Below are 27,610 nucleotides of genomic sequence, written 5' to 3' on the forward strand. Positions count from 1 at the left end.
TGTATTTTACAAGTTTTGTATACTGTCATTCGGAGAGGGGTATGTATGTATGTATGTGCATATATATATATATATATATATTACACACACACACCTCTGCTTGTCAATGTTTAGTTTTTCTTGCCTGCTTTCAAATGGTAAATTTTAAAATCCATTTCTAAAGGAGATCTTTCAATGATCATTAATCAAGTACCAAAAACAATGCGATTTTGGACACTGCTCCATCTTATCATAAAAATCTATATATAAAATGTGTGTAATCTGGTGAGGTGTACATATGCACAACAGCTCACATGTTCTCCCCACCAGCCAGCTAAGCACATTACATATATATAAATGGTCTGAGGGTCAAGACCTTCTGACAGACCTCTTCCTTCCTTTCCCAGTCTTCCCAAATCAACTGAACATTTAAAGAATAGTCCAAGTGTCAGGTTGCCCAAGACCCTCGGATAGACCTCCCCACTCCAGCCTTACCACAACAGCTAGAATATTAAAAAAACAAATAAAAAAGCCATGTCCAGGTCCTGATGCTAGCTCCCTCCAGATATCAGGCCTGCTTCAGAGAAAGATCCTCTTCACCCTGCCCTCCCCCTCCCCCACCACCACATTCCTTACCAAATTGCAGATCTGCTAGCCTTCCTGGAGTAGAAGTCATCCCCCACTGGCCTGCCCCAGTATGATGGTTTTGCAAGATGGGGGTGTTTTTGGAAGGGGGTTCGTGTTTCCTTAAAGCCAATGGAAGGTTGGGTCATAATATGCTGCTGCCAGGCTGGAGAGGGGGGCCTGGGAATATGCGGGATCTGGCTAGGTAAAGAGAATGTGCTGGGATCAGGTTAGGGAGGGGGATGAGTCTGCTAGGGGACAGACTAGCCCGGGGAAAAAGGACTGCTTGGGTTGAGTTGGAGACAGAGGGAGGGGGGAAATGTGCTGGCATCAGCTTAACAAGGAGGGTTTGCAAGGACAGAGGTGTTGGCTTCAGGGAAGGAGGCAGGATGTGCTGGGTTCAGGCCACAGCAGGGGCTCAAGGTGTGGTGAGGCACAGAGTCTGAGTGTGTTGGGTCTGGCCTGGGGAACGGGGTGAGCACTGTGCTGGGGTCAGGAGTGGCCTGGAGTGCTGGGATTGTGCTCAGGCAGAAAGTTAGGGTTTTCTGGTGTGGGCCTGGGCAGGCAGTTCAGAATATGCTGGACACAGACTGAGGACAAAATGAGGATAAGAAAAAGAAGTGCTGTGGTCAGGCCAAGAAGGGTAGAAAGGAGTGTTAGGGTTGGACTGGGGAAGGCGACAACACTAAATAGGAGCCTCTGGGGAACTTCAGCAGGTTTCAGAAAGTGCTATCACATTATTGAAACTATCAACAGAATCTGTGCAGAATTACAGAGGCTCAAGAGTTGGATATTTGTTTCAATTTACAAAATGCAAAAACCATTAAAAAAAAAAATAGGTACAACAGAAATAAATAGTCCCCACTTCCTAACTGAGCCAACTGCAAGTCTCATTCTAATTGTAAGGTCATTTTTCTAATGAACAACCTAGTGCCACCAGGATACTCTCACTTTTCCCTCCCACTTGAAAACCTAATTTTTCATATTAGCTTTACCTTAATTTCCTAAAACATAAGAAATTGCCATGCTGGGTCAGACCAAGGGTCCATCAAGCCCAGCATCCTGTTTCCAACAAAGGCCAAACCAGGCCACAAGAACCTGGCAAGTACCCAAACACCAAGAAGATCCCATGCTACTGATGCCAGTAATAGCAAAGGCCAGTCCCTAAGTAAACTTGATTAATAGCAGTTAATGGACTTATCCTCCAAGAATTTATCCAAATCCTCAGATTTGATACCCTCATTTCCCAATTCATCTTATGCATTTTCTCTGTAGCATGATTTGTTCATGCTGCCACTAAGTGGTTTGTAAGGTGCCCAGATAAAACACACACAAGTTTATACTGAGAAAGATTCCCATATCGTTCGAAAATATGACAGAATAGGACAGACAATAAAATTGTCAGCTACTATAGATATACATAGAAATATGCTTCCCAGTACAAGAGGTGTGACCCTCTTCTCTCTCTGCTTGCTGAACTAGGAAAATCTGATTGAAACTTATGGTCATCAGTTAGTTTGATCAGTAACTAAAGGCTGAACATGGTTTTTTATTATTCATAACAGAAAAGCAGTATTTAAGGGTCCTCAAAAATTAACACCTGCTCCGGGACAGGTGTTAATTTTTGAGAGTAAAAATGTGCATGTCGGGCACACTTTTTTTTTTTGCGCATCAGGGGTAATAGCTAATAGTCTCATCAACATGAATTTACATGTAACGAGTGCTATTAACTACGTGCTGGTTTGGACACGCGTTTTGGACGCACTAATCCCCTTACACGTGCATCAAAATATGTGTAAAGCCATACGCTCAGAAGAGTGCACTATATTGCATCGGCCTGTTTATATGGGAAAGGGAGAGAGAAGGGAAGATAGAAAACAAATAGCAATAGTTACAACTTAAGAGAACAAAGACTTCAATCTGAAACATTAATTCTTATTTTACCTTTAAAAAATGATTAAGAGGACTGTAAAAGACCAAAGAAAAGCACTAATCTTCATATCAAACACCAAAGAAAAACTGTTGAATAGGTAAGAAACAAAAGCAAGAACTAGATATAAACGAAATGTGGACTCTATTGAGAATGTTTATAAGACAATACTTCTTACCTAAGTTAGTGGTGGACTGGAGATCCTGTGAATGTTCATTGATGGAGCTTGACTGAATTAAAACTGATGGTATTGTTGAACTTCTAGATTTATTTTTAACATTATGTTCTACCAAATGCCAATCATCTTCATCTTCATCCTCACTTTCACTCAGATCATCAAACCCAAAATACTTAATTTTATAGTTTGAACGCCCAGAACTTTTAGAACCACCTTCATCACCAATGTCTTCAAAACCAAAAAACTCCAGTTTGGCATCTTTTTTGGATTTAGTATTGCTGGGTCGAAATCTGGTAGTGGTCTTGATGGTAGCTAAATCTGCTTTCTTTCTGAGACGCCCAGCTTCTCCCAAATCTGTAGATGTCGCTGTGGTAAATTCATCCATGCTGCGTTCTAAGGTATCTTGTATAGTGACATTACAAACTGACAAACAAGAAGGATGGAGTACAGTGTAGTCTCTAGTCCTTCCAGTTGTCTTGGTCCCACTATTAAAAGAAGCTGTGTTTTCTTGGTTCAGATCATCTTTACCAGACTGATTTGATTTAGCTACAGAACAACTAGTGTCATCAAATAGTTTGTCAAAATGTGATGATCCTTGTGACTGTTTTTTGTTGGATCTGCAGTATGTCCTGCAATTACTTAGCTTAATAACAGTTTGGGTAACTTCATTAGTGAAACCTTGGGGATTTCCCATTTCATCTTTATCTTCTAAATGTCCTTCTTCATTCTTAACTAGAGAAAGTTGCCCATTATCAAAATCTAACTCAGATTCCTCTATTCTGATATCGTCATTGATATGTTCATCCCAGTCAAAAATATCAGTTCTTAATGGCTCTTTGATTCTACATACTTCTGATGGCGAGTCTGACCTGTTTATTATTTGGGAATCCCAAGCATCACAGTCCTTTGTTTCAGTGCTATATTGAGAAACGGCTGTGGTTTCATTACTGATTGCTTTTTTGTTACCATCTTCAGCATTTTGGTATGGAGAGCAATTATTCTCACTGTCATCAATAATGTTCAGTATTTGTTTACCTGTTTAAAAAAAAATGATGTTATTTATTGTCAAATAAAGTAATATTTGAAGACACTACAGACCAAGTTGTGTTGTTGTAATTTCATGTCTGATAAATGCACTGGTGCATGACCATTGAAAATTCTGACACTCATGTAAGCACGTCACATGACAAATAGAGGCAAGACAGCACTATCCAGTTCATACTGGCACATTCAAACCTGTAAAATAATCTTAATACAAAATGAGCAAGCTACATTTCTATCATTCATACAAAGATCACTTGCTTCTATATACAGGTAGAAACTACCAATATCAGTGAGCAGGGGTTGAAAACTGCCAGGCCGCCATGATGCCAAGGTACCTAACAATTCAGAAGACAGCCAAGGCCTGAAAGGAGAAGCCGCTGGGGCTAGCCTAGGGCTGCTCCTTGCCATCAGGCAGCAGAGAAGTGGAGAGGCTGGAAAGAAAGGGAAAAGTATTTAAAAAAAAAAAAACCACACAACTTTCCCTGTTTACTAAAAATTTAGGCTGGCTCCACATTAAACTTTGTTTCTTTCCTGGCTATATTTTACAGGTTTGGGGTTTTTTTTGGTTTTGTTCTAATCTGCAATAAATACCCTAACACTACATATACAAAAACTAATTATAGGGCCTTCTCAGCAGTACTGCTAGGCAAAGGGTTTGGGTTTGATTATTGAGCCAGGACTATCCATAAGATAGGTGGGGCTGGATACTGCAGAAGCGGCATTCGCAGTCCTAGAAGGTGCAGAAGGGGTTTCCTATTCATCTCATTTGTTTGACTCCCAGAAGCCCAACTTAGCTCCCATGACCGCAGGATTCTGAAAGTACTGATGTGTGCCACCAGCCAACAGCTGCAGCAATGACTGAGATAAGAGTTGGAAGGGAATGTCCAGTAGTTGTGAATGAAGAAGGTTCATAGCACTAGATACCAGCTCTAGTTCTGATTGAGCTGAAAGCCCAAAGAAAAGGAAGAAATTGGGCAAGTCAAATACAAAATAAAAATGATTACTCTACAAAATACCACTGAAGATAGTTAAAGAAATTGAAAATAAACTACTTTAGACTGGCTTTTGATATTTTGTTATAAAAGTAGTCTAAAAATGCATACATTTGCTCAAATTGGTTTACAAAACTATTCCAAAACATAGTTTCAACAATACTACCTAGTTGATGGGACATATAGAGTAGCCAATATGATAGATGTACACAACTGATTTGTCAGACAATATATCAGAAACAATCATCTAATTGACATTCACTGTGTTACAGAAAGATTAAATGTATAGTGAAAAATAAATATTTCACCAGGTAGAATGTATCAACTAGATAAGATACCAGAAGTTTCACATAGTTAGTTCCTGAAATTTCAGTACTTTCTCAGTGTAAGATGGGTGACTGGCAATGTGGGTACTCTTGCTGCACTTATAAAGGATTGGAAATGAGTAATTATACAGCTAAGAACTATTGCTAATGAAAAATAAGATGGTTTTGCAGTTTATAAGAACTTAAAGATTTCAGGTTTGTAATACAGCAGAGTTGCTTACCTGTACAGGTGTTCTCTAAAGACAGCAGGATGTTAGTCCTCACACATGGGCAACATCAGATGGAGCCCGGCACAGAAAACTTCTGGCAAAGTTTCCAGAACTTTGATTTGGCATACTGAGCATGCCCAGCATGCCCTAAAGCACGCGTCCACGTGGGGTCCCTCCTCAGTCTCATAACATAGAATTACGATGAAAAATAAAAAATAGGAGAAACCCAACTCCATGGGGTAGCGTGCGGGTTTCATGAGGACTAACATTCTGCTATCCTTGGAGAACACCTGTTACAGGTAAGCAACTTTGCTTTCTCCAAGCACAAGCAGGATGATAGTCTTCGTACATGGGTGAATATATAGCTACAGGCTGCTCCCCAAAACAAAAGGGGAACAGACACCACCCAGGTGCCAACAAGCACAACAACAGTACTGGTGGTAACAGAGAGGGAGACAGCCTGAACCCAAACAATAGGCCCTACACCTCAAAGAGATTCCGAAGGACAGACTGGCTGAACATACTATCACATCAGCCATCCATATCCAGTCAATAGTGAGATGTGAATGTGTGGAAAGAACTCCACGTCGTAGCCTTGTAGATCTCCTCCATGGGAACTGCTCGCAAGTAGACCACAGACAATGTCATAGCTCTGTCAGAATGAACCTTGACATAACCCTCAAGATGCAGTCCCACCTGGCCATAACTGGAGGAGATACAATCTGCTAGCCAATTGGATAGTATCTGTTTGGCAACGGCAATTCCCAACCTGCTGCTATCAAAAGAAATAAAAAGTTGGGTGGACTGTCTATGGGTTTCTATCCGCTCCAGATAAAAGGCTAAGGCTCGTCTGCAGTCCAAACTGTGCAGTGCTAGTTTGCCTTGGTGCGAAAGGGGCCTGGGAAAGAAAGTTGGCCGGATGATAGACTGGTTAAGATGGAAGTCCATCACCACCTTAGGCAGGAACTTAGGGGGTGTGCGCAAGACCCACCCTATCATGATAAGATTTAGTATAAGGTGGATAAGTCACTAAGGTCTGGAGCTCACTGACCCTGCACGCTGAAGTGACCACTATCAAAAATATGACCTTCCAGTTAGGGTACTTCAGGTCACAGGTGCGCAGAGGCTCAAAAGGAGCTTTTATCAGCTGAACTAGTACCTCAGAGGTCCCAAGACACAGTGGGAGGCTTCAACTGAAACAGGCCTTGCATAAAACATACAACTATAAGCTGTACAGAGACGGGCATACCATCTACACCAAGGTGGTATGCACCAACTGCACTCAGATGGACCCTAATGGAGTTGGTTTTTAAGCCAGTCTCCGAATAGGTGTAGAAGGTAATCAAAGCAGCTTTTGTGGGGGGCAGGAGACCGGATCTAGGACCTTTTTCTCTCTCCACACAGCAAAAACCTCCTCTACTTCAGTCCATTAAGACCTTCTAGTGGAAGGCTTTCTAGAAGCCACTAGGACCCGAGACACATCCTCAGAGAGATCAAGTGATTGCAGTATTAATCTCTCAACATCTAGGCTGTGAGCAACAGGGCCTGGAGGTTGGGATGATGCAACCTCCCTCGATCCTGCATGATGAAGCCTGGGGAATTCCCCAGACTGATCAGTTTCTGGATGGATAACTCCCATAGGAGTGGAAACCAATCCTATCTCGACCGATGAGGAGCTATGAGGATCATAGTCCCCCTCTGTCCTCACTAAGCTTCAAGAGATTCTTCACCAGCAAATGAATTGGTGGATGTGTGTACAGAAGACCCTTGCCCCAATGATGGGAGAGGGTGTCCATGGCTGGTTTGCCATCCTTCCTCTACAGGGAGCAGAACAGTGTTACCTTCCTGTTCCAAGGTGACAGATCCAATTTGACTCAGACTGTCTGCCACCAAGTTCTCCACACCTGCCAGATACGTTGCCCTGAGCAACATCCCAAGAGACAGAGCCCATGACCAAATCTGGACCACTTCTTGACACAGGAGGTACAATCCCATATTTCCCTGCTTGTTGACATACCACATCACTATCTGGCTGCCTGTTTTGATCAGGAAAACTTTGTTGGACAGCTGATCTCTGAAAGCCCATAGCGCATATCTGATCAGATGGAGCTCCAGGAAGTTGATCTGGCAAAGCTTTCCTGAGTGGATCAGAGGCCCCGGGTGTGGGACCCCTCTACAAGAGCTCCCCAGCCCAGGGTGGATACATCTGTGGTTAGTACAATTTGTGTAGGACTCCGGAAAGAGATCCCCCGTTCCAGATTGGAGAGTACCCGCCACCAGGACAAAAGTCTTGGAGAGACCAGATGACTCAGATGAAAGCCCGGAGGCTCTGGGTGGCCTGGCGCCACTGCGACCTCAGGGTCCACTGGACTCTGTGCATGTGTAAAAGTGCCAAGGGAGCAACATGGACGGTTGCAACCATGTAGCCCCACAAACTCAACACGTGCCGCACTGACACCTGCTAGCATCTCTGAATCTCTGCCGCAATGGACGCCAGGGTGTGGGCTCTTGAATGAGGCAGGAAGGCTCTTTCCTGAGCCATGTCTAGCAGGGCTCCCACAAAGTCCAATTGAGGTGACGGACTGAGATGGGATTTAGGGTAGTTGACGAACCCTAGAGACAAACACCCGGATGGTCCAGATAGGGGAAGACATGCACTTCCAGCCTGCAGAGTTGTGCTGCCACCACGGCCAGGCATTTTGTGAAGACACGTGGGACTGTTAGCCCAAACGGCAACATTCTGTGCTGGAAGTGCTGTTTCCCCACAATGAATCAGAGATACTTCCTGTGACCTAGGAAGATGTCAACTTAGAAGTACGTGTCCTGTAGAGTGAGGGAGCAAAGACAGTCCCCACTTTGCAGAAAGGGGATGAAGGTGCCCAGGGAAAGCATCTTAAACTTTTCTTCTTTTAGAAACTTGTTCAAGGCTTTTAGGTCTAGGATGGGACGGAGTCTTCCTGTTCTCTTTGGAATCAGGAAATACCTGGAGTAGAAACCTCACCCTCTCTGCCTTGGTAGAACAGGTTCAATGTCCTGCTGATAAGAGGGCGGAGAGTTCCACAAACAGCACTTCCTGATGCAATACCGGCCCCCAAAATGGGCATGGCAGGCAATTTGGCAGGACACCCAACAGGTTTAACTGGTACCCCTGATGGACGATGGACAGAAACCACTGGTCTCAGGTTATACTGGGCCACAAAAGTCCATGAAGAACTGCAGCCTGTCGTTTTGGGTACAGGTAACTGGCATATGCTCCCTCCGATCCAGTCAAAACCCCATCCCGGGAGTTGACAGGCGCCAACTGGGGCTTGGGAGCTCTCTCCTGGCTGGGGCGGCCGCGGGAGCTCACATACTGCTGATGGGAGTGAGGGGGTGGAGAATAGTACCTCTGGCGATAGAAAGACTTCCTCTGCCCCTGCCTCACAGACCTCCTGGATGAGAACGATGGGTCCAGAGAATCAGCAGAGAGTTGGAGGGTCTCATGGTGGTCCACAACAGGGCCACCACGTCCCTTAACCCATCTCCAAAGAGTTTCTCCCCAGTACACAGCACGTCAGCAAGCCATGCCTTAATCTCTGGACAGAGATGTAAGGCCTGTAGCCATGCAATTCTGCAGGGGCCCTCGCCGCAGTTTTGAAAACATCATAAGTCACCCGGACGTCGTGATTTCTGCACTCCAGACCCTTCTGCACCAGCGTTAGGAGGGAGTCCTGCTGTTGGTGAGGCAGCTGCTCGGCTATATCCTGCACCAACTTCCAGAGATCCCACGAGTACCGGCTCATGTAGAGCTGGTAGAAGGCAATGCGAGCAATGAGTATGGCCGCCTGGAACACTTTCCTCCCAGCAGCGTCTAGCACTCTGTGGTCCTTCCCCGGGGGCACCAAGGAATGGGTCCCAGAGCACTTGACCCTCTTAAGGGCGAATCTGACTACCACCAATTGGTGGGGAAGCTGATGCTTATCAAATCCATAGAAACAGAAATGATGGCAGAAGACCAAATGGTCCATCCAGTCTGCCCAGTAAGCTTTCACACTTATTTTTTCACACTTTTCTGTTACTCTTGTCCCTTATAAGTAACTTTTTGGTTCTATTTCCCTTCCACCCCCGCCATCGATGTATATAGCAGTGCTGGAGCTGCATCTAAGTGAAGTATCTAGCTAATTGGTTAGGGGTAGTAACCGCCGTAATAAGCAAGCTACTCCCACGCTTGTTTACTCAGCCTGTGCAATTCAGTCCTTGCTGGTTGTCTGAATATAAATCCTCTTTTCATTCATTCCCCCTGACATAGAAGCAGTGAGCTGCGCTGGATATGTATTCCAAATGAAGTATCAGGCTTGATTCGGGGTAGTTCCATAAAAGCAAGTTACACCCATGCTTATTTGTTTTACCCAGACTATGTAATTCAGTCCTTGTTGGTGGTTGTCTGAATATAAATCATCTTTTCTTCATTCCCCCTGCCGTTGAAGCAGTCAGCTATGCTGGATATGCATTGAAAGTGAAGTATCAGGCTTATTTGGATTGGGGTAGTAACCGCCGTAACAAGCAAGCTGCTACTCTGCTTTTTTGTGGATGCAAATCCTTTTTTCCACATTTCCTCTTGCCGTTAAAGCAAAGAGCAATGTTGGAGTCGCATTAACTGTGTGTATGTTTATTGAATAAGGATATTAATCTCCAGGTAGTAGCCGTCATTCCCGCAAGCCACCCCCCATACCTCTTCTCTTCATTCCCATCCTCTAGACTTTATGGATCCACAGTATTTATCCTACGCCCATTTGAAATCCTTCACAGTTTTGGTCTTCACCACTTCCTCCGGAAGGGCGTTCCAGGCATCCACCACCCTCTCCGTGAAGAAATACTTCCTGACATTGGTTCTGAGTCTTCCTCCCTGGAGTTTTAAATCGTGACCCCTGGCTCTGCTGATTTTTTTTGCAACGGAAAAGGTTTGTCGTTGTCTTTAGATCATTAAAACCTTTCAAATATCTGAAAGTCTGTATCATATCACCCCTGCTCCTCCTTTCCTCCAGGGTGTACATATATAGATTCTTCAATCTCTCCTCATAAGTCATTCGATGAAGACCATCCACCTTTTTGGTCGCTTTTCTCTGGACCGCCTCCATCCTGTCTCTGTCCCTTCGGAGATACGGTCTCCAGAACTGAACACAGTACTCCAGGTGAGGCCTCACCAAGGACCTGTACAAGGGAATAATCACTTCTTTTTTCTTACTCGATATTCCTCTCTCTATGCAGCCCAGCATTCTTCTGGCTTTAGCTATCGCCTTGTCACATTGTTTCACCAACTTCAGATCATTAGACACTAATCCGGGTAGCCATCTGGACGAGGTAGACCCCCATGCACCTTCCTGTTAACAGGAGGCACTGTGATGGGATGTGCCATATCCTCAACAGCAGCTCCTTAAGGATATCATGCTCAGGGACTACCACGATTTCCTCAGGAGACTCCACAAATTGGAGGATCTCCAGCATCTTCCTCCAACAACTGAAATGGAATGGCTTTTGCCATTACCAGCACAAACCCTGGGAAGGATAAGTCCTCTGGCAGGGCCCACCTTCATTCTTCTGGAGGAGACAGGTCTGAAGGGAGGAGGGATCTATAGTATCATCCCCCCAAGTGACATAGGCACCCTCATCTCACTGTAATCAACGGGAGATGCTTCTGGAGGAGACAGGTCTGAAGGGAGGAGGGATCTATAGTATCATCCCCCCAAGTGACATAGGCACCCTCATCTCACTGTAATCAACGGGAGATGGGGCCTTGTGTGTTCGGCCTTCATCCAGAGGCGCAATCATAACCGGGTGCAGGCCCCAGCAAAACTAGACAGGGGGCAGCAGGCCAGTGACTGCCAGCCTAGGCAGAGCTTCCTCTTCTGAGGAATCAGGAACCAGGACCACATCAGTCGGGAGAAGCATCAGTGCCCCAGCTGGGCATCAATGGGCTCCCAGGAACCTGTGCCAGCCTGGCTGGTAACACGATAAGCACATTGAGTCATTCCAGCAGCAGTTCGAAAGCGGATAGGAGCTGCGTTGGTGCTGTTTGTGCCACAAGTCAATGCCCTGCAGTATCCACACAACTGTCAGCTTGACGCACCGCTCCACCTCTTCCTTGAAAGCTGCCAAAGCTAACACTGACTCGGAGGAAGGAGGGGTGGCCATATCTTCCTCTGATCCCAGAGGTGGATCGGCAACTGGCACCAGAACAAATAGGGATAGTTCCTTGGCATCGATAGAGGATGGGCTCTCCTCGCCACAGGGTCACTTCGGGGCCATCATGGCATGAGTAGACACATCCCTGAGCCCGGCACCATGCATGGAAGGTGACCGGTGCTAATGCTTCCTCGACTTCTCTCAGTGCTTGGCCCGGTTTTTCCCCAGTGCTGAGGTTGAAGATGAGGAACCCAACTTTCTTGATCTGAAGGAGACAGAGCTCGGTCGGTCTCTGGCATCCTTATCACCGGTGGCATCGGGGAACCAATGGACCCACAAATGTCGATGGCGTGTTGTCCATCAGTGCAGTTCCAAGGCCCATCGGTATAGACAGACATCACCAATGCCAAAGTCAATAGTTCGGACTTGCCCAACCCAAACAGTTTCTCAAACTTGTCAAGTCAAGTGCAACATCTTTTCAGGGTCATTTGGGCGTACTTGTGACAACCCTGGATGGCATGCGATGCCCCCAGGCAGAGGACATATATCATGGGAGACCATGAGACATGGCCCTTGGGCACCAGAGGCATCGACGAAAAGATGTGGCCATGGTTCAAGTGAAAAAAAAGAGGGACACAAAACACGATGGTGGCAGGCAATGACGACCAGTGGGCACAGAGGCACCACAGCCACGGGGCAAAGTTGAAACCAAAGAAAATTAACCCCAAAACACCATGAAACCTATCTAAGGAAAATACGGGAGAGACCGGGAGGGACCCAGCTTCGATGGAATGTGAGCAAAACACCCAGAAAAATCGGGAAAAAGTTTTCCACAGTTTTAAAGAAAAACATGAAGAGCTCACTCACATCTTGATGAGAAAGCTCTGCAAAATAAAACAGACTGAAGAGAGACCCCACGTGGACGTGTGGTATAAGGCATGCTAAGCATGCTCAGTATACCAAGTCAAAGTTCTGGAAACTTTGACAGAAGTTTTCCGTACTGGACTATCTGATGTCACCCACCATCCTGCTTGTCCTTGGAGAATGGAGTAGGCCATGTTTTGCCAAAATGGCATTGCATGTGAGATTGGTGCTGTGCATGCCAACTTGTGGGTACATTCTCTCATTCAAATAAGCTCTTTGGGGAAGGCATCTAAGGCTAGATGAACAAAGCATGGGCTAACTGTTGGATACCAACAGAGGAAGAGTACACATTTTAGCACTGTGCATGCGCTATCAAGCTGTTCAGAAAAACAAAGGAAACTTATGACTGATGTCTGCCTAAGAAAGCTTACATTGGAAATGTAACTCCTGAGTCAGATGTGGCATAACCTCATATTTCTGGTGGCAAATGTCTATTGTTGTGCCAGTGTGGTACTCCACCTCAGACCCAGGAAAGATTTATATTTCTAAATGTAAGCTCTCTTGGAAATGTATCTACACAGCTGAACAGTACACCAAAGTTGGGAATCACAAGACCACTTGCATACTATTCAGCAGAAGGTGCCTTCCCCAGAAAGCTTAGGCTGGAAGTGTACTACTCCTTTGGTCTGAGGTGGAGTAAACTCACATGAGCACAGAAATAGAATATCATGGCCACCAGAAACATTTACTCCACCTCAGGCCAAGAAGTTAACCTACATTAAACCAGGAGTATAGAAGCAAGCACCTGAAGGAGTGTGATCAAAATTAACTTGCAAGACTAGCACTGTGCATACCTACTTGGGCACAATCTTGTATGGAAGGCCATTTGGACAAGGCTTGCCAAATGAAATTAAAGGGAAAGCTCTCTGCAACAGGCAATAACAGCCATTAGGGATGCACAGCACCCAAGTGCCTACTGTTCAGCTGTAGGTGCCTGCCCTAAAGAGCTAACCTTTGATTTCACTTGGCAAGCCTTGTCCAAATGGTCTTGCATATGAGATCATGCCCAAGTTGGGATGCCCAGCACCAATCTTGCATGCAAGGTCGGTTTGGACATACTCCTTCCAACTGCTTTTAACAGTAATATTCTGTATTAGTGTGGATTTTTTTTTTAGTTTAATTCACAGTTTAGCGTGTTTTTCATTTAGTTTGCTTTTTAAATTCCCATTTGATTTGCATCCCATGAGGACCCTTATTTTAATGCATCTGTTAAGTAACATCCGGGCTAAAATGTAACACCAATTTTAGTGTGGGGTTTTTTTAATTTACCCCTTGAAGAATAAGCTTGGTTGCTATGTGCCTACTACATAATCTTTGGTCTGCTCCTGTTGCTTATTTATCAGTCCCTAAAACACAATTTAGTGCAAAAATGTTTTCTGTCGTAAGTACCTCTGACCAAACTCCGAATGGAATCCAATTATTTGCCATTCCACAAACAAGTGAAAACCTCATTATTCTCTACTTAAGCCTGCAGTTGTTACTACTGGGTTGCTCTGTTGCTAATGCTTTATTGGTATTTGCTCTGCATTTGTGTTATTTCACTGCATTGCTTTTGAGATTTTAATTCGGTACTTCACCTTGGGTGTTCTTTTTGAATAGGGAGATTTAGAAACAGTTCAAATAAAATTTAATATCTATTTAAAGCTGTTAGAAGAGTAATAATATTGGCCTTTATTTTCTTTACCTTTTCTTAGGAGCTGACCCACCACATTTAGTAAGGGCTTTAAATAAGTGTCTGCAAGCAATAGTGGGTAGATACAAGGAAGAAGAGCAAGTTTGCTTACCGTAAACTGTGTTTTCCGTAGATAGCAGATGAATTAGCCATGCTGTCAGGGACGTCCCTCTCGTCCTGTAGGTGGCGGAGCTCTCAAAGTAAAGTCTTAAGTCTTGCTGTAGTGTGTGCCTGCTTGGCACCCCCCACCCCCCTCCCCTGTGAAGAGTCTCCTCAGTCCTTGATAAAGTAAGTAGATAGTGCAAGACTGTCCAGGGAGGCGGGAGGGTCAGCATGGCTAATTCATCTGCTATATACAGAAAACACCATTTAAGGTAAGCAAACTTGCTCTTTTCACGTAGATAAGCAGGATGAATTAGCCATGCTGTCTAGGAGTCCTCAGCTAGCAACTTGAGCTTTATTGCTTGTTAAGTGTTGTATGCTTTGACTGCCCTAGTTGCAAAGGTATAATGCCTGCAGTCCTTGTTGACAGGAAATATTTAGGAGGTGCCCGCTGTTAGAATCTGTTTGCCCATGGATGCATCTGTTGCAGCAAGTTTGTCTAAACAGTAATGAGTAGTGAAGGTATGAAGTGATGACCAGGTCACAGCTTTGCAAATGTCTATTATGGGTACATCACGTAGGTGGCCAATGAGGCTGCTACCGCTCTGACTTGGTGAGCTTTTGGCAAAGTTGTAAGCTGTTCTGAACGTCGCTGGTAGCAGAATTGGATATAATTTGTGATCCAACATGACAAAGTTCTTTTTGATACCTGTAAGCCTGGTGCGTTCAGATTGAAGGAAAGGAAGAGTTGAGAAGGTCTGGAATCAGAGGCAGTACGTTGTTTATAATATGCCAGCGCTCGCTTGCAGTCTATCGTATGTAGTCTGCGTTGGGCCTCATCAGTATGAGGACGAGGATGAAAGGTTGATAGTTATGCTTTGATTGAGGTGGAAAGCCGAAACCACTTTTGGCAGGAAAGTAAGATGTGGACGAAGAATCACTTTATCGTGGCAGAAAACCAGGTTTGGGGGGAGGGGAGGGGAGTAGTGCACTAGAGCTTGTAGTTCGCTGATCCTTCTAGCCAAGGTGAGCGCTACCAGAAAAAATACCTTCCACGCCAGGTATCTGGGGTGACAGGTGTCAAAGGGTGGTAGCATGAGTTCAAGAACTAGGTTCAAATCCCACGGTACAGGTGGATTTCATACTAGCGGATGTAGTAGCAATACACCTTTCATAAATCTGGAGATAAGTGGATGAGTAGAGATCGGCACATCATTGTGTAAAGAATGATAAGCTGAGATAGCGCTAGGTGAACTGAGCGAAGCTGTCTCCAGCCCTCTTTGGTAAAGACTGTGGAGATGTGTTAGCAAGTGTTGCGACCATCGCTGCCCGACATCTTCACTCTGCCCTCCTTACCTCTGTGGTGACTCCCTCCAGGTCTGAAGGACGGCTGGCTGCCGCGGCATCTCCCTGCCGTCTCTCTCTGGCGTCCCCGGACCGGCTCAATGCTGCAGATCCGCTATGTTGCCTGAAGCCTAGGGCGCGCGCTCCGAGTGAAGTACCAGCAAGGGCGCGAACCTCAGGGGTGTCCCCCTGAGATGACGTCATTCGCTTCAGATATTTAAAGGTCTCTGATATCGCTGACAAACCGAGTTAGCAAAGGTTCGGACGGATTAGGACAAGGTTTACTCAGCTTACCCTGCCTATGCTACTCTGCCTCCTCGGACTTACCAGAGGTACCTGCTCCTCGAGGGCCTCGCTCTCTCTTTGCTTTTCAGGTTATAGACAGGAACCAGTACTCGCTCCTCGAGGGCCCTTGTTCCTGACTATCTGCTGATTTCTCTTCTGCCTAGAAGCCATCACTGCCTACATCATTGTGAGTTACCATCGCTCTCTCAGAGCTTTCCCTGGAACCAGGTACTCGCTCCTCGAGGGCCTATCCTTTCCAGTCCTGAGCTCCCTGAGAACAATATGTGAGTGTTGTCATCTAAGTTCTGTTCATGAACTCTGCATACCCTGCCTACTCACTGTCTACAGTTTCTCAACAGCTCAGCCATCCAGGGATCGCTGTTCCAGTATCTGAGGGACTTCAGCACTGCTGGGCACTTCAGTTCACTACTGCCACCTCTGGTGGTTTCAAGACCTGTTTAATAAAAGAACTAGTGTGTGTGTCTCCATACTCTAAGCCTAGCCGGTGGTCCCTCTCGGGATCTTCCCCCGGGGGAGTGGTCATCTGCCACCAGCCCAAGGATCCACCCACTACTATCTCCAGCAGTCTATAACAGATTGCTACTCCGCCTACAGAATATATCAGATTGCTACTCCTATCTAATTGCTCCTCCCATCAGCATAGTGGGTTATGACAGCAAGTTAGTTGCTGGGCATGTGAATGATCAATGCTAATGGTCGAACACCAAGCTGCATAGGTCAGCTATTTTCTTTTGTAGTTCAACCTGGTGGAAGGCTTTCTAGAAGAAATCAGGATGTCTTCCAGATGAGGAGAGAGGTTGAGGTTTAGGTTTTGAAATAGTGTCCTTTCAATCTCCATGCTGTGAGGTTTAGAGAGGAGTGGAGTTGGGTGTAGAAGAGTGCCCTTGTCCTGAGTTAGAAGGCGAGAGTTGTTTCCTAGTGGAATTGGAGCCTCCACTGAGAGGCAGAGGAGGTATGCATACCATAGTTGTCTTGGCCATGCTGGAGCTATGAGGATTAGATCTGCCGAATCTCTTATGGATTTCTGCACTGTGCGTGAGATGGGAGGTATTGGCGGAAAGGCGTATAGTAGGCCCTCCGACCAGCTGATGGGAAAAGTGACTTGTGTACTCGATGAGGAGATGGGAACAGAGAGCAGAATGTTTGGAGTTTGCAGTTTTGCTCTGTGGCGAAAAGATCGATACGAGGCCATCCCCAAGTTCTGAAGAGCTGTAGGGCTACCAATTGTAGTTCCCATTCGTGGGGGATGAAAAATTCTGCTTAGTTTGTCCGCTCTGTTGTTGTCTATGCCTGGGAGATAAGTGGCTTGAAGTTTAATGGAATTGCTGGTTGCCCATTCTAGGATGGATACTGCTTCCTTGCATAAAATCCAAGAACAGGACCCTCCTTCCTTGTTTATATAGAACATTGCCACTTGGTTGTCTGTGTGGATTTTGACTATCTTTCTTCTGAGATTGAGTTGAAAAGTTCGGAGAGTGTTCCGAATTGCTCTGAGCTCCAAGAGGTTTATTTGTTGCATACTCTCCCAGGCAGACCAGAGGCCTTGAGTTTGAAGGTGAGACAAGTGGGCTCCCCATCCCCTCGTGGAGGCATCTGTGGTGAGTATGATTTGATACATCAGGGGACGTAGGGGAGCCCCTATTGTAAGGGGTGTTTCCGATAGCCAACAGTCTATATCTCACTTCATGCTGTTTGTAATGGAGACAGGGGCAGAGAGACAGTCGGAGAACTGTTTCCATTGAGCTTTCAGTCCCCACTGAAGGTGTCTCATGTGGAGTCATATGTGGGGTATGTGCCCAAGAAGTTTCAACACTTGATGAGCTGGAGCGGTGGTTAAGCACTTTAGCGTTTGAGCTAGAGTTCTGAGTGCTATAGCTCTTGGCTCTGGAAGGAATGCTCTGTCCTTTAAGGTGACAATGTGGGCTCCAACGAACTGCAACAACTGCATGGGGTGGAGATTCGACTTTTCGTAATTGATTAGTAGACTCAATGTGTCCAAACATTGAATAGTTGTGATGAGATTCGCCTGGAGAATAGAGGGGCTGGGTGCTACTAGAAGCCAATCGTCCAGATAGGGAAAAATCTGAATACTCTGGTGACGTAGGTGAGCAACCACTACCACTAGACATTTCGTGAATACTCTGGGAGCTGAGGAGAGGCCAAATGGAAGTACTTTGTATTGAAATTGGCAATTCATTGCTGTGAAGCAAAGGTACTACCAGGAAGCCTTGTGCATTGGTGTGGGTGAATAGGCATCCTTGAGATTTATGGAGCACATCCAAACTCTGGGTTGTATGAAGGGTAGTATGGTTTTGAGTGATGTCATCTTGAATTTCTCCATCATAAGGTGTTTGTTGAGTTCCCGGAGATCCAAGACAGGACGGAACCCTCCTGATTTCTTTGGAATGAGGAAATATGGAGAATAATCACCTGTGTGATGGTGAGACACGGGTAGTTCGACAATGCACTGTTGCTTTAGGAGGTTGTTGATTTCCAGGTGCATTTGTTGGGCATGGATGTGATGTTCCCTGTTGGGCACTAGATGTAGAATGACAGGAAGGGTGGTGAAGTTTAAAGAATAACCCTCCTTTATGATCTTCAGAACCCAGAGGTCAGTGGTGATGTTTTTCCATGCAGGCAAGAAATGTAGGAGCCTGCCCCCAACTGTTGTTGGTAGCGGTGGTGTGTGATGTCCTAAAAACCTTGTGCAGGTTTAGGTGGATTCTGCTCCTGCGGTGATTTAGGCCTTGGTGTTCTCTGACGTTGCATAGGAGCTGGAGCTTGAGAAGTCTGGGGGCGAGGTGATGAGTAATAAGCCAGTCTGGAGGGAGGATAAGGCCGGAAAGGGCAGTGTTCCTGTAACCAGAATAGTAGCCTCTGCTGTAAGAGAAAGATGATGGGGTTGCGAGAGACTGAACGGCCAGTTTCTGCTCTTTTAACTGAGCAACAGTGCCCTTGAAATGATCACCAAACAGCTGTCAGGATGGCAAGGAAGGTTAGCCAATTTCTCATGCACATCCTCTCTTATTGTGCTGGCTTGGAGCCAGGCCATGATGGCGTTTGCTGTTGACTTTGCTGAGGTCTCGAAACCTTCGTAGATTGTGCGTATCAGATGTCACAATCCCTCTTCTATGTAATGAAGTTCAGTAGGGAGAGGTTGGTCAGGTGAACTGTTTTGGATTTGGGGTTTTAAGTCCTGTAGACATTGAAACAAATATTGCGTGATCGCAAATTGATGTTGCTGAATCTTTGCATTCATCATGCCTGATTGATAGACTCATTTTGCAAAGTCATCGAGGTATTTGGAGTCACGTCCCGGCGGGATGTTGGAATGTAGCCTGGACTTTCGTGCTTTCTGCAGATTCTACTACGATGGATGCGTGAGGTAGTTGAATGTGCAAATAGAATGGAGATTGTCTCATCCTGTATTTAAGTTCCGATTTTCTGTATGTCGAGGGCCCAGCCAGTGGAGTCTCCCATGCCCTTTTCATCAAGGTGCCCAGTACTTCATGCAATGGAAGAGCCACCTGTTCCGGAGGGTCGAATACTTTAAGCAGGCCTAGAAGGTCCGCTCTAGGGTCCAGCAATTTCCTTGCTCAATATTAAGAATTTGACCCACTCTAAGAACTTCGAACAGGTCAAGTCCTCAGGAGGTGATACTGGTTCCAGCTGGTCCTCCGGAAGGTCAGACGGATAACCAGTGGAAGACCAGGAGATGAAGATATTGGAGAGCAGACTTGTGAAGACAGAGCCGGTGATGTTGGAGCAGGACCATGAGTGGAACTGCGAGCAGGGGATAGTGGTGCCTAAGGAGAAGGTTCTGTTGAAGGTTGATCTTGATCAACAACTGTGGACAAGAATTTTGCCAGATTTAGAGATATCTGTGACATCGCCTGTGATGCTAAAGCCCCTTGAGATGGTGCAGACAGCGGAACTATTGATGGTGGAGGATGGCGGTGTCTCACAGATTTGTCTCTGGGTAAGGAATCCCTACGTGGTTTTTGGGTAAGGGTTCTTCCTGTTCCGACGAAGATGACGCAGCAGAAGGGGAAGAAAATGGGTCCTCATCTACAATAAGGAGTGGAGAAGGTTCCCTGCGGTCTTATGTCCAGATATGTGCTTTTTTGGCTTTTTATGCTTCTGAGCCAATGGTTGATGAGTCAGAAGTGTGTTGATGCTTCGGTGTGGTATGGGAATGCTTCGATCCCGAAGCATGGACCTTCTTCCGAGCACCCGCTGCGCCGGCTGCATCAGATGCTTCAGCTGCGTCAGTGGTGCTTCGGGGCGTCGGTGCCGGTAGACTCAGCAGGTTTTCTCAGAGCTGATGGTGCATCGCCTGCTCCGTGAGCAGATGATTTCTTCTTTGTCGACGCTTTCGACGCCGAAGCACCTTCAGAAGCCACTCGCGGTCGGCCCGACTCCCTCGACGCACGAGGGGGTACAGAACAAGATCTTGTGGACTCATCCGATGAGGCATAGGACCTTGACGCAGCCGTCCTTAAATCCTTGATTTTTGCAGCTCTTTGATGCTATGCCCTGGGGGACATTCGTCCACAGGCACCACAGGTCGATTGGTTATGCTGGGGCCCCAGGCATAAGTAACAAGAAACATGTCTGTCTGTGACAGACATGATCTTACCGCAACTGCAGAATTTAAATCTTGGACGAGGTATTTCTTTGAGAATTTGAAGAAATACTTTAAGTAGCTAGTCCTAACTACTTTACCAGGCTTGTTTTAACACTTTTAAAGCAATTAAATTTTCCTGAGAGGAAATCACTCGAGGAGACCGAGAGCTCCGTGGCTGTTAGGCTCGCGGTAAAAAAACAGACTGAGGAAACTCTTCACAGGGGAGGGGGAGGTGCCAAGCAGGCACACACTACAGCAAAACTTAAGACTTTGAGAGCTCCACCATCTACAGGACGGGAGGGACGACCCAGAGAGCATGGCTAATTAATCCTGCTTATCTACATGAAAACAAGCTAAATCACAAAAGTTTTTTGGGTAGCTCACATGTTGGGAATTATCTTGGGCTTGGTTTTAAAAATGGAGGAACATTTTAGCAGTATGGATAAAAGCTTCTGCTAAACTCAAATTTGGTATGGCAATTGTGGACAAGCATGATTTGAAAATGGTAATGCATGCATTGGTCATTTCACGTCTGGCTTACCAGTGAAGATGGTATGAAAGCTCGAACTGGTACAAAATGTGGCTCAAGAGTGGTATTTGAAAGCACAGCAAAAGGAGAAATTACTACTTACCTGATACATTCCTTTCCTTTAGTGAAGGGCAGGTGAATCCCAACAAGTGGATATGCACATCTGCCAGCAGATGGAAATAGAGCAAAAGCTGACATCCTAGCTATATAGTCCCACTCCAATATCAGCCCACCATTATTCTTAGGAAAAAAGCCAAATATGGACAAAACTGATTAAGCTTGAACATTAGCAGCAACAGGCATCCATTCAAACTAATGACTAGAGAAGGCACTTACCAGTTGTCACCGAAGAGCAGGAATCATACTCTGTATAGCTCGCCCTAAGAAAGTCTAACCACAAATTCAAACACACCAGCAGCTGAGGGCAGTTCTGGGATTGACCTACTCTTCACTAAAGGAAAGGAAATTATCAGGTAAGTAGTAATTTCTCCTCCCTTAGAGTTCAGGTAGGTCAATCCCAATGAGTGTAATGTATCAAAGCTAATCTCGAAAAGGGCGGGAGGCTGCCAGCTTTCCAGTCAATACCACCAGCACAAATGTGGCATCCTCCCTAGCCCTAACATCAAAGCGGTACTGCTTGGAGGTGTGTAAAGATGACCATGTCACCACTCAGCAAATTTCAGCAGGCAACAACAAATGAAGTTCCACCCATGATACCGCCTGAGCCCTCAGGGAATGCGGTCTAATTTGTGCCGGTAAGGCAACCTCAGCAGCCACACAGGCTGCCATAAGGTCTTCCTTAACCCAGTGTGCATTCGTTGCCCACATCGCCCATGCTCCCTGCTTACCTCCACCACGGAGTACAAACAGATGATCAGACTTCTGAATTGTCTAAGTCATATCCAAGTTCTGCAGCAAATGACACTTGACGTCCAAGGAATGCAAAAGGCGGTACTCAACTTCATCACTGTCCCTGTCCAAGACAGGCACAGAAATGGACTGATTCACATGGAAGTCCAAAACCACTTTGAGCAAAAAGGAGGACACATCCACAAGTCGAACCACACCCGGAGTCATAAGGAGAAAAGGCTCACGGCAGGAAAGAGCCTGCAGCTCAGAGACCCGAAATGCTGAACAGATTGCTACCAGAAAAAATGTCTTCAAGATAAGCAGCCGCAAGGAAAGAGTATGCAGAGGTTGAAAGGTCGTACCTGCCAAAAACCAGATGACAAAGTTTAGGCCCCACAGAGGCACCGGAAGCTGCAACTAGGGGCAAAGATGCTTAACTCCCAGGAGAAAACGGGACACGTTCAGATGGGAAGACAAAGGTCCTCATTGACTCTTCCTCTATAACAAGTCAGGGTTGCAACTTGAACATTCAAGGTGTTAAGGGCCAAGCTGTCTTGTAAAAATTCCAAAATCAACAGAACATCCACCTAGAGCAGCTGAATACCCCACTCAGAACACCAAGCCTCAAAGACTCTTCAAACTAACAGACTAGAGAAGTAGAAAATTTCTGGGCCCGAAGAAGAGTGGAAATTACCACATGCGAAACCCCCCTTCAAAAGCTGAGTCCTTTCAGTGGCCAAACCATAAGAGAGAATCGACCTGGATCATCATGCAGAATGGGTCCCTGGCATAAGATAATCGTTCGAGATGGAAGCTTGAAGGGACTGCCCACCAGAAATCTCTGGAGATCAGCATACCATGGCCTTCGAGCCCAATCCGGAGCCACTAAAATGACTGTGTTGGCTTGACTTGCAATCTTCAGAACCACCATGCCTATCAGAGGCCAGGGTTGAAACGCAGAGAGAAGGGCACTGCATGGCCACTCCTGAAGAAGAGTGTTAATGCCTATCACCTTTTAGGTGCCACCTCAGACTAAAGTGTGGAACCTTTGCGTTAAAGGTCGCCAACAGGTCTCGATCCAGTAGGCCCTAGCTGTTAACCTGGAACATGTATGCTCTAGAAGCTCGTCCGCCAGCTCCCATTCTCTTAGGTCCAAGTTTCTCCTGCTGAGTAAAACGGCTCTGATATTGTCCTTTCCAGCAACGTAAGAGGAAGATATGCTTAGGAGATGCTGCTCCGGCCACAACATGAGCACATCTATCTCCTCCGACACCTGTTGACTCTAGATTCCACCCTGATGACTCATGTAAGCCACCCACTGTTGCATTGTCGGACATTATCCAGATCGCCCAAGCCTCTAGCTGCCCGGCAAACCTCAAGCATGACAACCGAACCACTCATGCCTCCCGGTCTGTTGCTGTTCCACTGCCACTCTGCTGCATTCCAATGTCCTTGCACCACCAATTCCTGACTGAACCGCCCGCCCCCCCCCCCCCCCACACACACACACACACACACATACAGAGGCTCACATCTGTCTTGAGTACCAATCAGTATGAAGACGTCAGGAAAATTTCCTTCCTAAGATGGCCCGCATGTAATACCAGTCCAACTGGGATCTCACCTCTAACAGAAGGAGCAGCCTCAATGCATAGTTCTGTGACTGCGGACTCCACTGGGAGAGCAAGGCACGCTAAAGAGGGAGCATAGGTGCCCCCGCCCAGGGACAACTTCTAATGCATCAGCCATCAACCCCAGGATATGTAGATAAGACCACATGGTCAGACAAACAGAATTCCTCAGAGATCTAGCTCACATCAATGTGAGGATCCAAGATTCCAGCAGAAATACTCTGCCCTGCCTTGTATCACATCAAATTCCAAAATACACCAGGGTCTGAGACAGCTGCAAATTGCTCCTGGCCAGATTCACCACCCAGCCTAGTTAATGTAGCAAGGAAACCACCCTGCAAGAAGCTTGAAGACTTTCCTCCAATGTCTTGGCTTGAATCAACCAGTCGTACCCACCATGACCTTGGAAAAGGTCCTGGATGCCTGGATAGACCGAAATGCAACACCTGAAACTGGTAATGACAATCCAAGATAGCAAATCAGAGGAATTGCTGATGTTCCTGCCGGATAGGAATATGCAAATACGCCTCAGTCAGTCCAGAGATGCGAGGTACTCCCCTGCTTGGACAGCCATTATAACAGAGTGCACTGTTCCATCCTTAAATGCGTGACTCGTGGATGACTGCTGATGCTTTTGAGATCCAGTAGAGACCAAAACGGCTCTTCCTTCTTGGGCATGACAAGATAAATGGATTATCGACCTATATTTCATTGCAATTCGGGAACGGGAATTACCACTTTCAGATTCAACAGCCATTAGAATGTCGCTTCCACTTCTACACCCTCTGCTGAGGGGAGCTACATGGAGAGACCATGAAGGCATCCAGAGGAATGAAAGAAATTTTAGAACATACCTGTTCCGAATCACTTCAAGAACCCATTGATCTGAATTAATCTGGCCCTACCTGTGATAAAACCGGGCTAAGCGACCACCTATCTCCTGCTCCACCAGATGAGCAGATGAAGCAGACCTTCACTGGTAAGAGCAGGGAGCCCCCACCTCTGGAGCCTGCATCCTTTGAGTACCTCTGGGATGAAAAGATTAAGACCTGAGAAAGGGACAGGTTCTCTGGGAAGAACCTCCCATATAAGGCCAAAAACGCCAGTAGTCTTGAGAGCAGCCACTCGCCCGAAAAAAAAATAAAAAAATAAAAAAAAAAAATCGGCGAATGGGTTTCTTGTCCTCTGGCAAATGAAGGACCTGGGTCTCTCCCCATTCATTTGCCATTTTTTCCAATTCACTGCCAAACTTTAAACAGCAGCTTAGTAAGGTTGGATTCTGAAATAGTATCTGCGGACCAGTTGCAGCCACAGCTGCCGCCTGGCCATATTAAACGAAGCAGCTCCTCTGGCAGCTGTACAAACCAAGTCACAGCCCCCATCAGCTAAGAAGGTGACTGCCTCTTCTATCATAGGTCCACGATCAGACCCAGCACCACCAGATTCTTGACAAATACATAAGGTAGCCCAGACTACTAAGGCGCAATAAGAAGCTATTTGCCAGTTCATTTTCAATGTCAAGGCTTGCTTCAGGATAGCCTTAATCCTCTTACCCTGAGCATCATTCGGTGTAGCACCTCCCTCTACAGGTATGGTGATACATTTCATGACAGAACACACTAAAGCAGTGGTTCTCAACCTTTTTTCAGTCAGGACACACCTAACAGATGGTTCTCACATGCGTGACACACTGCTAATTACAATCTATGGTGGAAATTAAAAAATAAAAAGGAGTCCCATATTACTTTTATTAAGAATGACAAGGGAAAAATAGAAGTACTCTCTCTGAACATAAATTGTATAAATAGTAAACCTCCCATACCAGAACAGCACCAACTTCCAGGACTCAAACAGTAACCACCTTACCTAAGAAAAGGCAACACTGAAAATATTACACCAGGCCTTAAAACTCCAATACTCCTCCTATTAGGAAAACTGAGCAAGCCAGGCTGCTATAGAGCCCTGCACAGAAACAACATGCCAGCAGAATACTTCACCTCAGTCATATGTGCAGACCCTCACCTAACAAAGAATAAAGAGACCAGAAAGTATACATAAAAACATGCAGACCAAAACTAAACTGGAAACCACAACAAGCTAGTCTCTGTATGCAGTGTAACAAAGGAAAAAGAGAAAATCACCAGTCCTCATAAAATAAAGCAAGAAATATAAAATCAATAGCAATTAAACCATACTAATAAAAAGAAAAGATTTCAAAACAGCTGATGAACGGAATATGAAATAATTGAATACTCATAAAAAAATGTCTACATACCAATAAAATATTTCAAAACAGCAGACACAAAAACCCAATAATTAAAAAGATTAAAAAATGCTCTGTTCTCCATACCTGGAAACGTTCAATTTCTAGGTGCCCTGAGATTGTCGTCAATTAGGAAGAGGAGGAGGAGGGGGTTGTTTGCAAATTTCTCCTCTCTCTCAATCACACATGCTTGCTCTCTCACTTACATAGGCTCTCAATCACAAACATGCTCTCTCTTACACATACAGGTTCTCAGTCACACTTACACACATGCATACTCACTCACTCTACTCCCATTGAACTCCTCCCTCTTCCAGCCCTCGCAGTCTCAAGAAAGGAGTCCCATCGGCTGCGGGGGCTGATGTTGCTCTTCTTTGGGCCAGCACTGCAGAGACTTTACCTAACAGAGTCTCTTCTTCCCGCATGTGCAGCCGCTGCACTTCACTTTCTCTTCCGGGCTGCAGGGGCAGAAAGAGACCGAGCTGCAAGTGCTGCTGACTCCAGCTCTCCTGCCTCCCAGGTGGAGGAAGAGTTCCATTTCGCTGGAGCAGGAAGAGCAGCTGGGCCAGCGTGGGATCAGGAAGTTTGGCAACACACCCATTGAGAACCGCTGCACTAGTTTCCACCCTAGGAAAAACGCAATTGTTCTCTGGCCTGCGGATCAAAGAGGTATAGGCCCACCAAGCATGTCCCCCTTTAAAAGATGCCTCTGGCACACTCCATTCCAGATCAATCAACTCCTGGATTGCATCCAAGCGGGGAAAGAAACAAAAAGCCTTGTACGAGGTGACCAAAATAGTATCCCTTTTCTGCATCTCCAACGAGTCAGGCCCAGCCACTCCAAAGGTCTTCAGGGTCAGATATCAAACCCAGCAACCCATCTCTCTGAAAGAAACAGATGGTGTCAATATGGCTCCAAATCTGGGCAAATTTCCCCTTCTTTACCAGGAGAGCCAACCCCCCTCATCATCGGTCATCTTAATCCACTTGTATTTGAGTTCTGTCACACTGCACTGTGCCATGGCACTTGACCGTGGAGACAGGCGAGGAGCACCCAGAGCGCATGGAGCTACTTTAGTAGGTATTGCTGCTTCAGAAGACCGGTCCTGTAGAAATGTTTGCCATCCCTGGAAGAATTCTACTCAGGAAAAGAAGGATGGGTCCATTCCAAGCCCCATAGGCCTAAACCTAATGTCCTGTGAGCCAGTGTCTCCTGAGGACTAGACCAGTGGATCAATCAAGAGAGTGGACACACCTGCTGTCTCTTCCTCTGTCCCACACCCATCAGATCGAGGATATGGACCATCGCCAGCAAAATCAGGAGGCAGCAAATCTCCCCGAGCATTCAGGCAGCGCTGACACAGGCTTAAAGAAAGCTCCAGCTGAATGGCCCTGATGTGGCATATGCAGCACAGATACATAGGTGCTTAAGTTTCTTCACTGCAAGCACCATGCAGTAAGCATGCAGACTGATGAAGGCTCGTGCCTAGCTTAACTACGTATATAAGCGTGCTCAAAATACATTCACAAAAAAAATGTGCTTCCAAGCCCAAGCACCTAGGCCGTTGGTCCCAGAAAAGATGCCTAAACTAGACGCACAGGACAGGGCACCTACATGGACACGCAAGTGTGCGCCAATGACCTATAGCAAAAAGCATGCAAACTACTCTGCGACCTAACACGTGCCAAAATAGGAGAAACCTGGGAGCAGGGCCTAGCCGAACGGTTGCTCAACCTGCCAAGCCTGCACTCTCTTCACCTCACAGAAATCCCCAGAGACCTAAGCAGGACAAACCAACACCAAGAAACCAGACTTTTCCTTCCGATGTCTTCCTTTCAGTCTTTTTTTTTTTTTTTTTTTTTAAATAAAATTTTTACCTGAGCTCAGCCCTCTCTGGCTGAAAGCCGAAATGGGTCCT

General features: G+C 46.0%; 1 protein-coding gene across 4 annotated transcripts in view; it reads right to left on the reverse strand.

The window, feature by feature from the left end:
* Positions 1-27,610, reverse strand: part of WAPL (WAPL cohesin release factor) — a 533,375-nt gene that overhangs the window by 406,372 nt on the left and 99,393 nt on the right. For all 4 annotated transcript variants that reach the window (XM_029609312.1, XM_029609314.1, XM_029609311.1 and 1 more), the window contains exon 3: positions 2,712-3,746. In XM_029609312.1, coding sequence (XP_029465172.1) covers positions 2,712-3,746 — 1,035 coding nt within the window. The remainder of the gene's footprint in view (positions 1-2,711; positions 3,747-27,610) is intronic.

The sequence above is a fragment of the Rhinatrema bivittatum genome, chromosome 7, assembly GCF_901001135.1.
Source record: "Rhinatrema bivittatum chromosome 7, aRhiBiv1.1, whole genome shotgun sequence".
NCBI classification, from domain to species: domain Eukaryota; kingdom Metazoa; phylum Chordata; class Amphibia; order Gymnophiona; family Rhinatrematidae; genus Rhinatrema; species Rhinatrema bivittatum.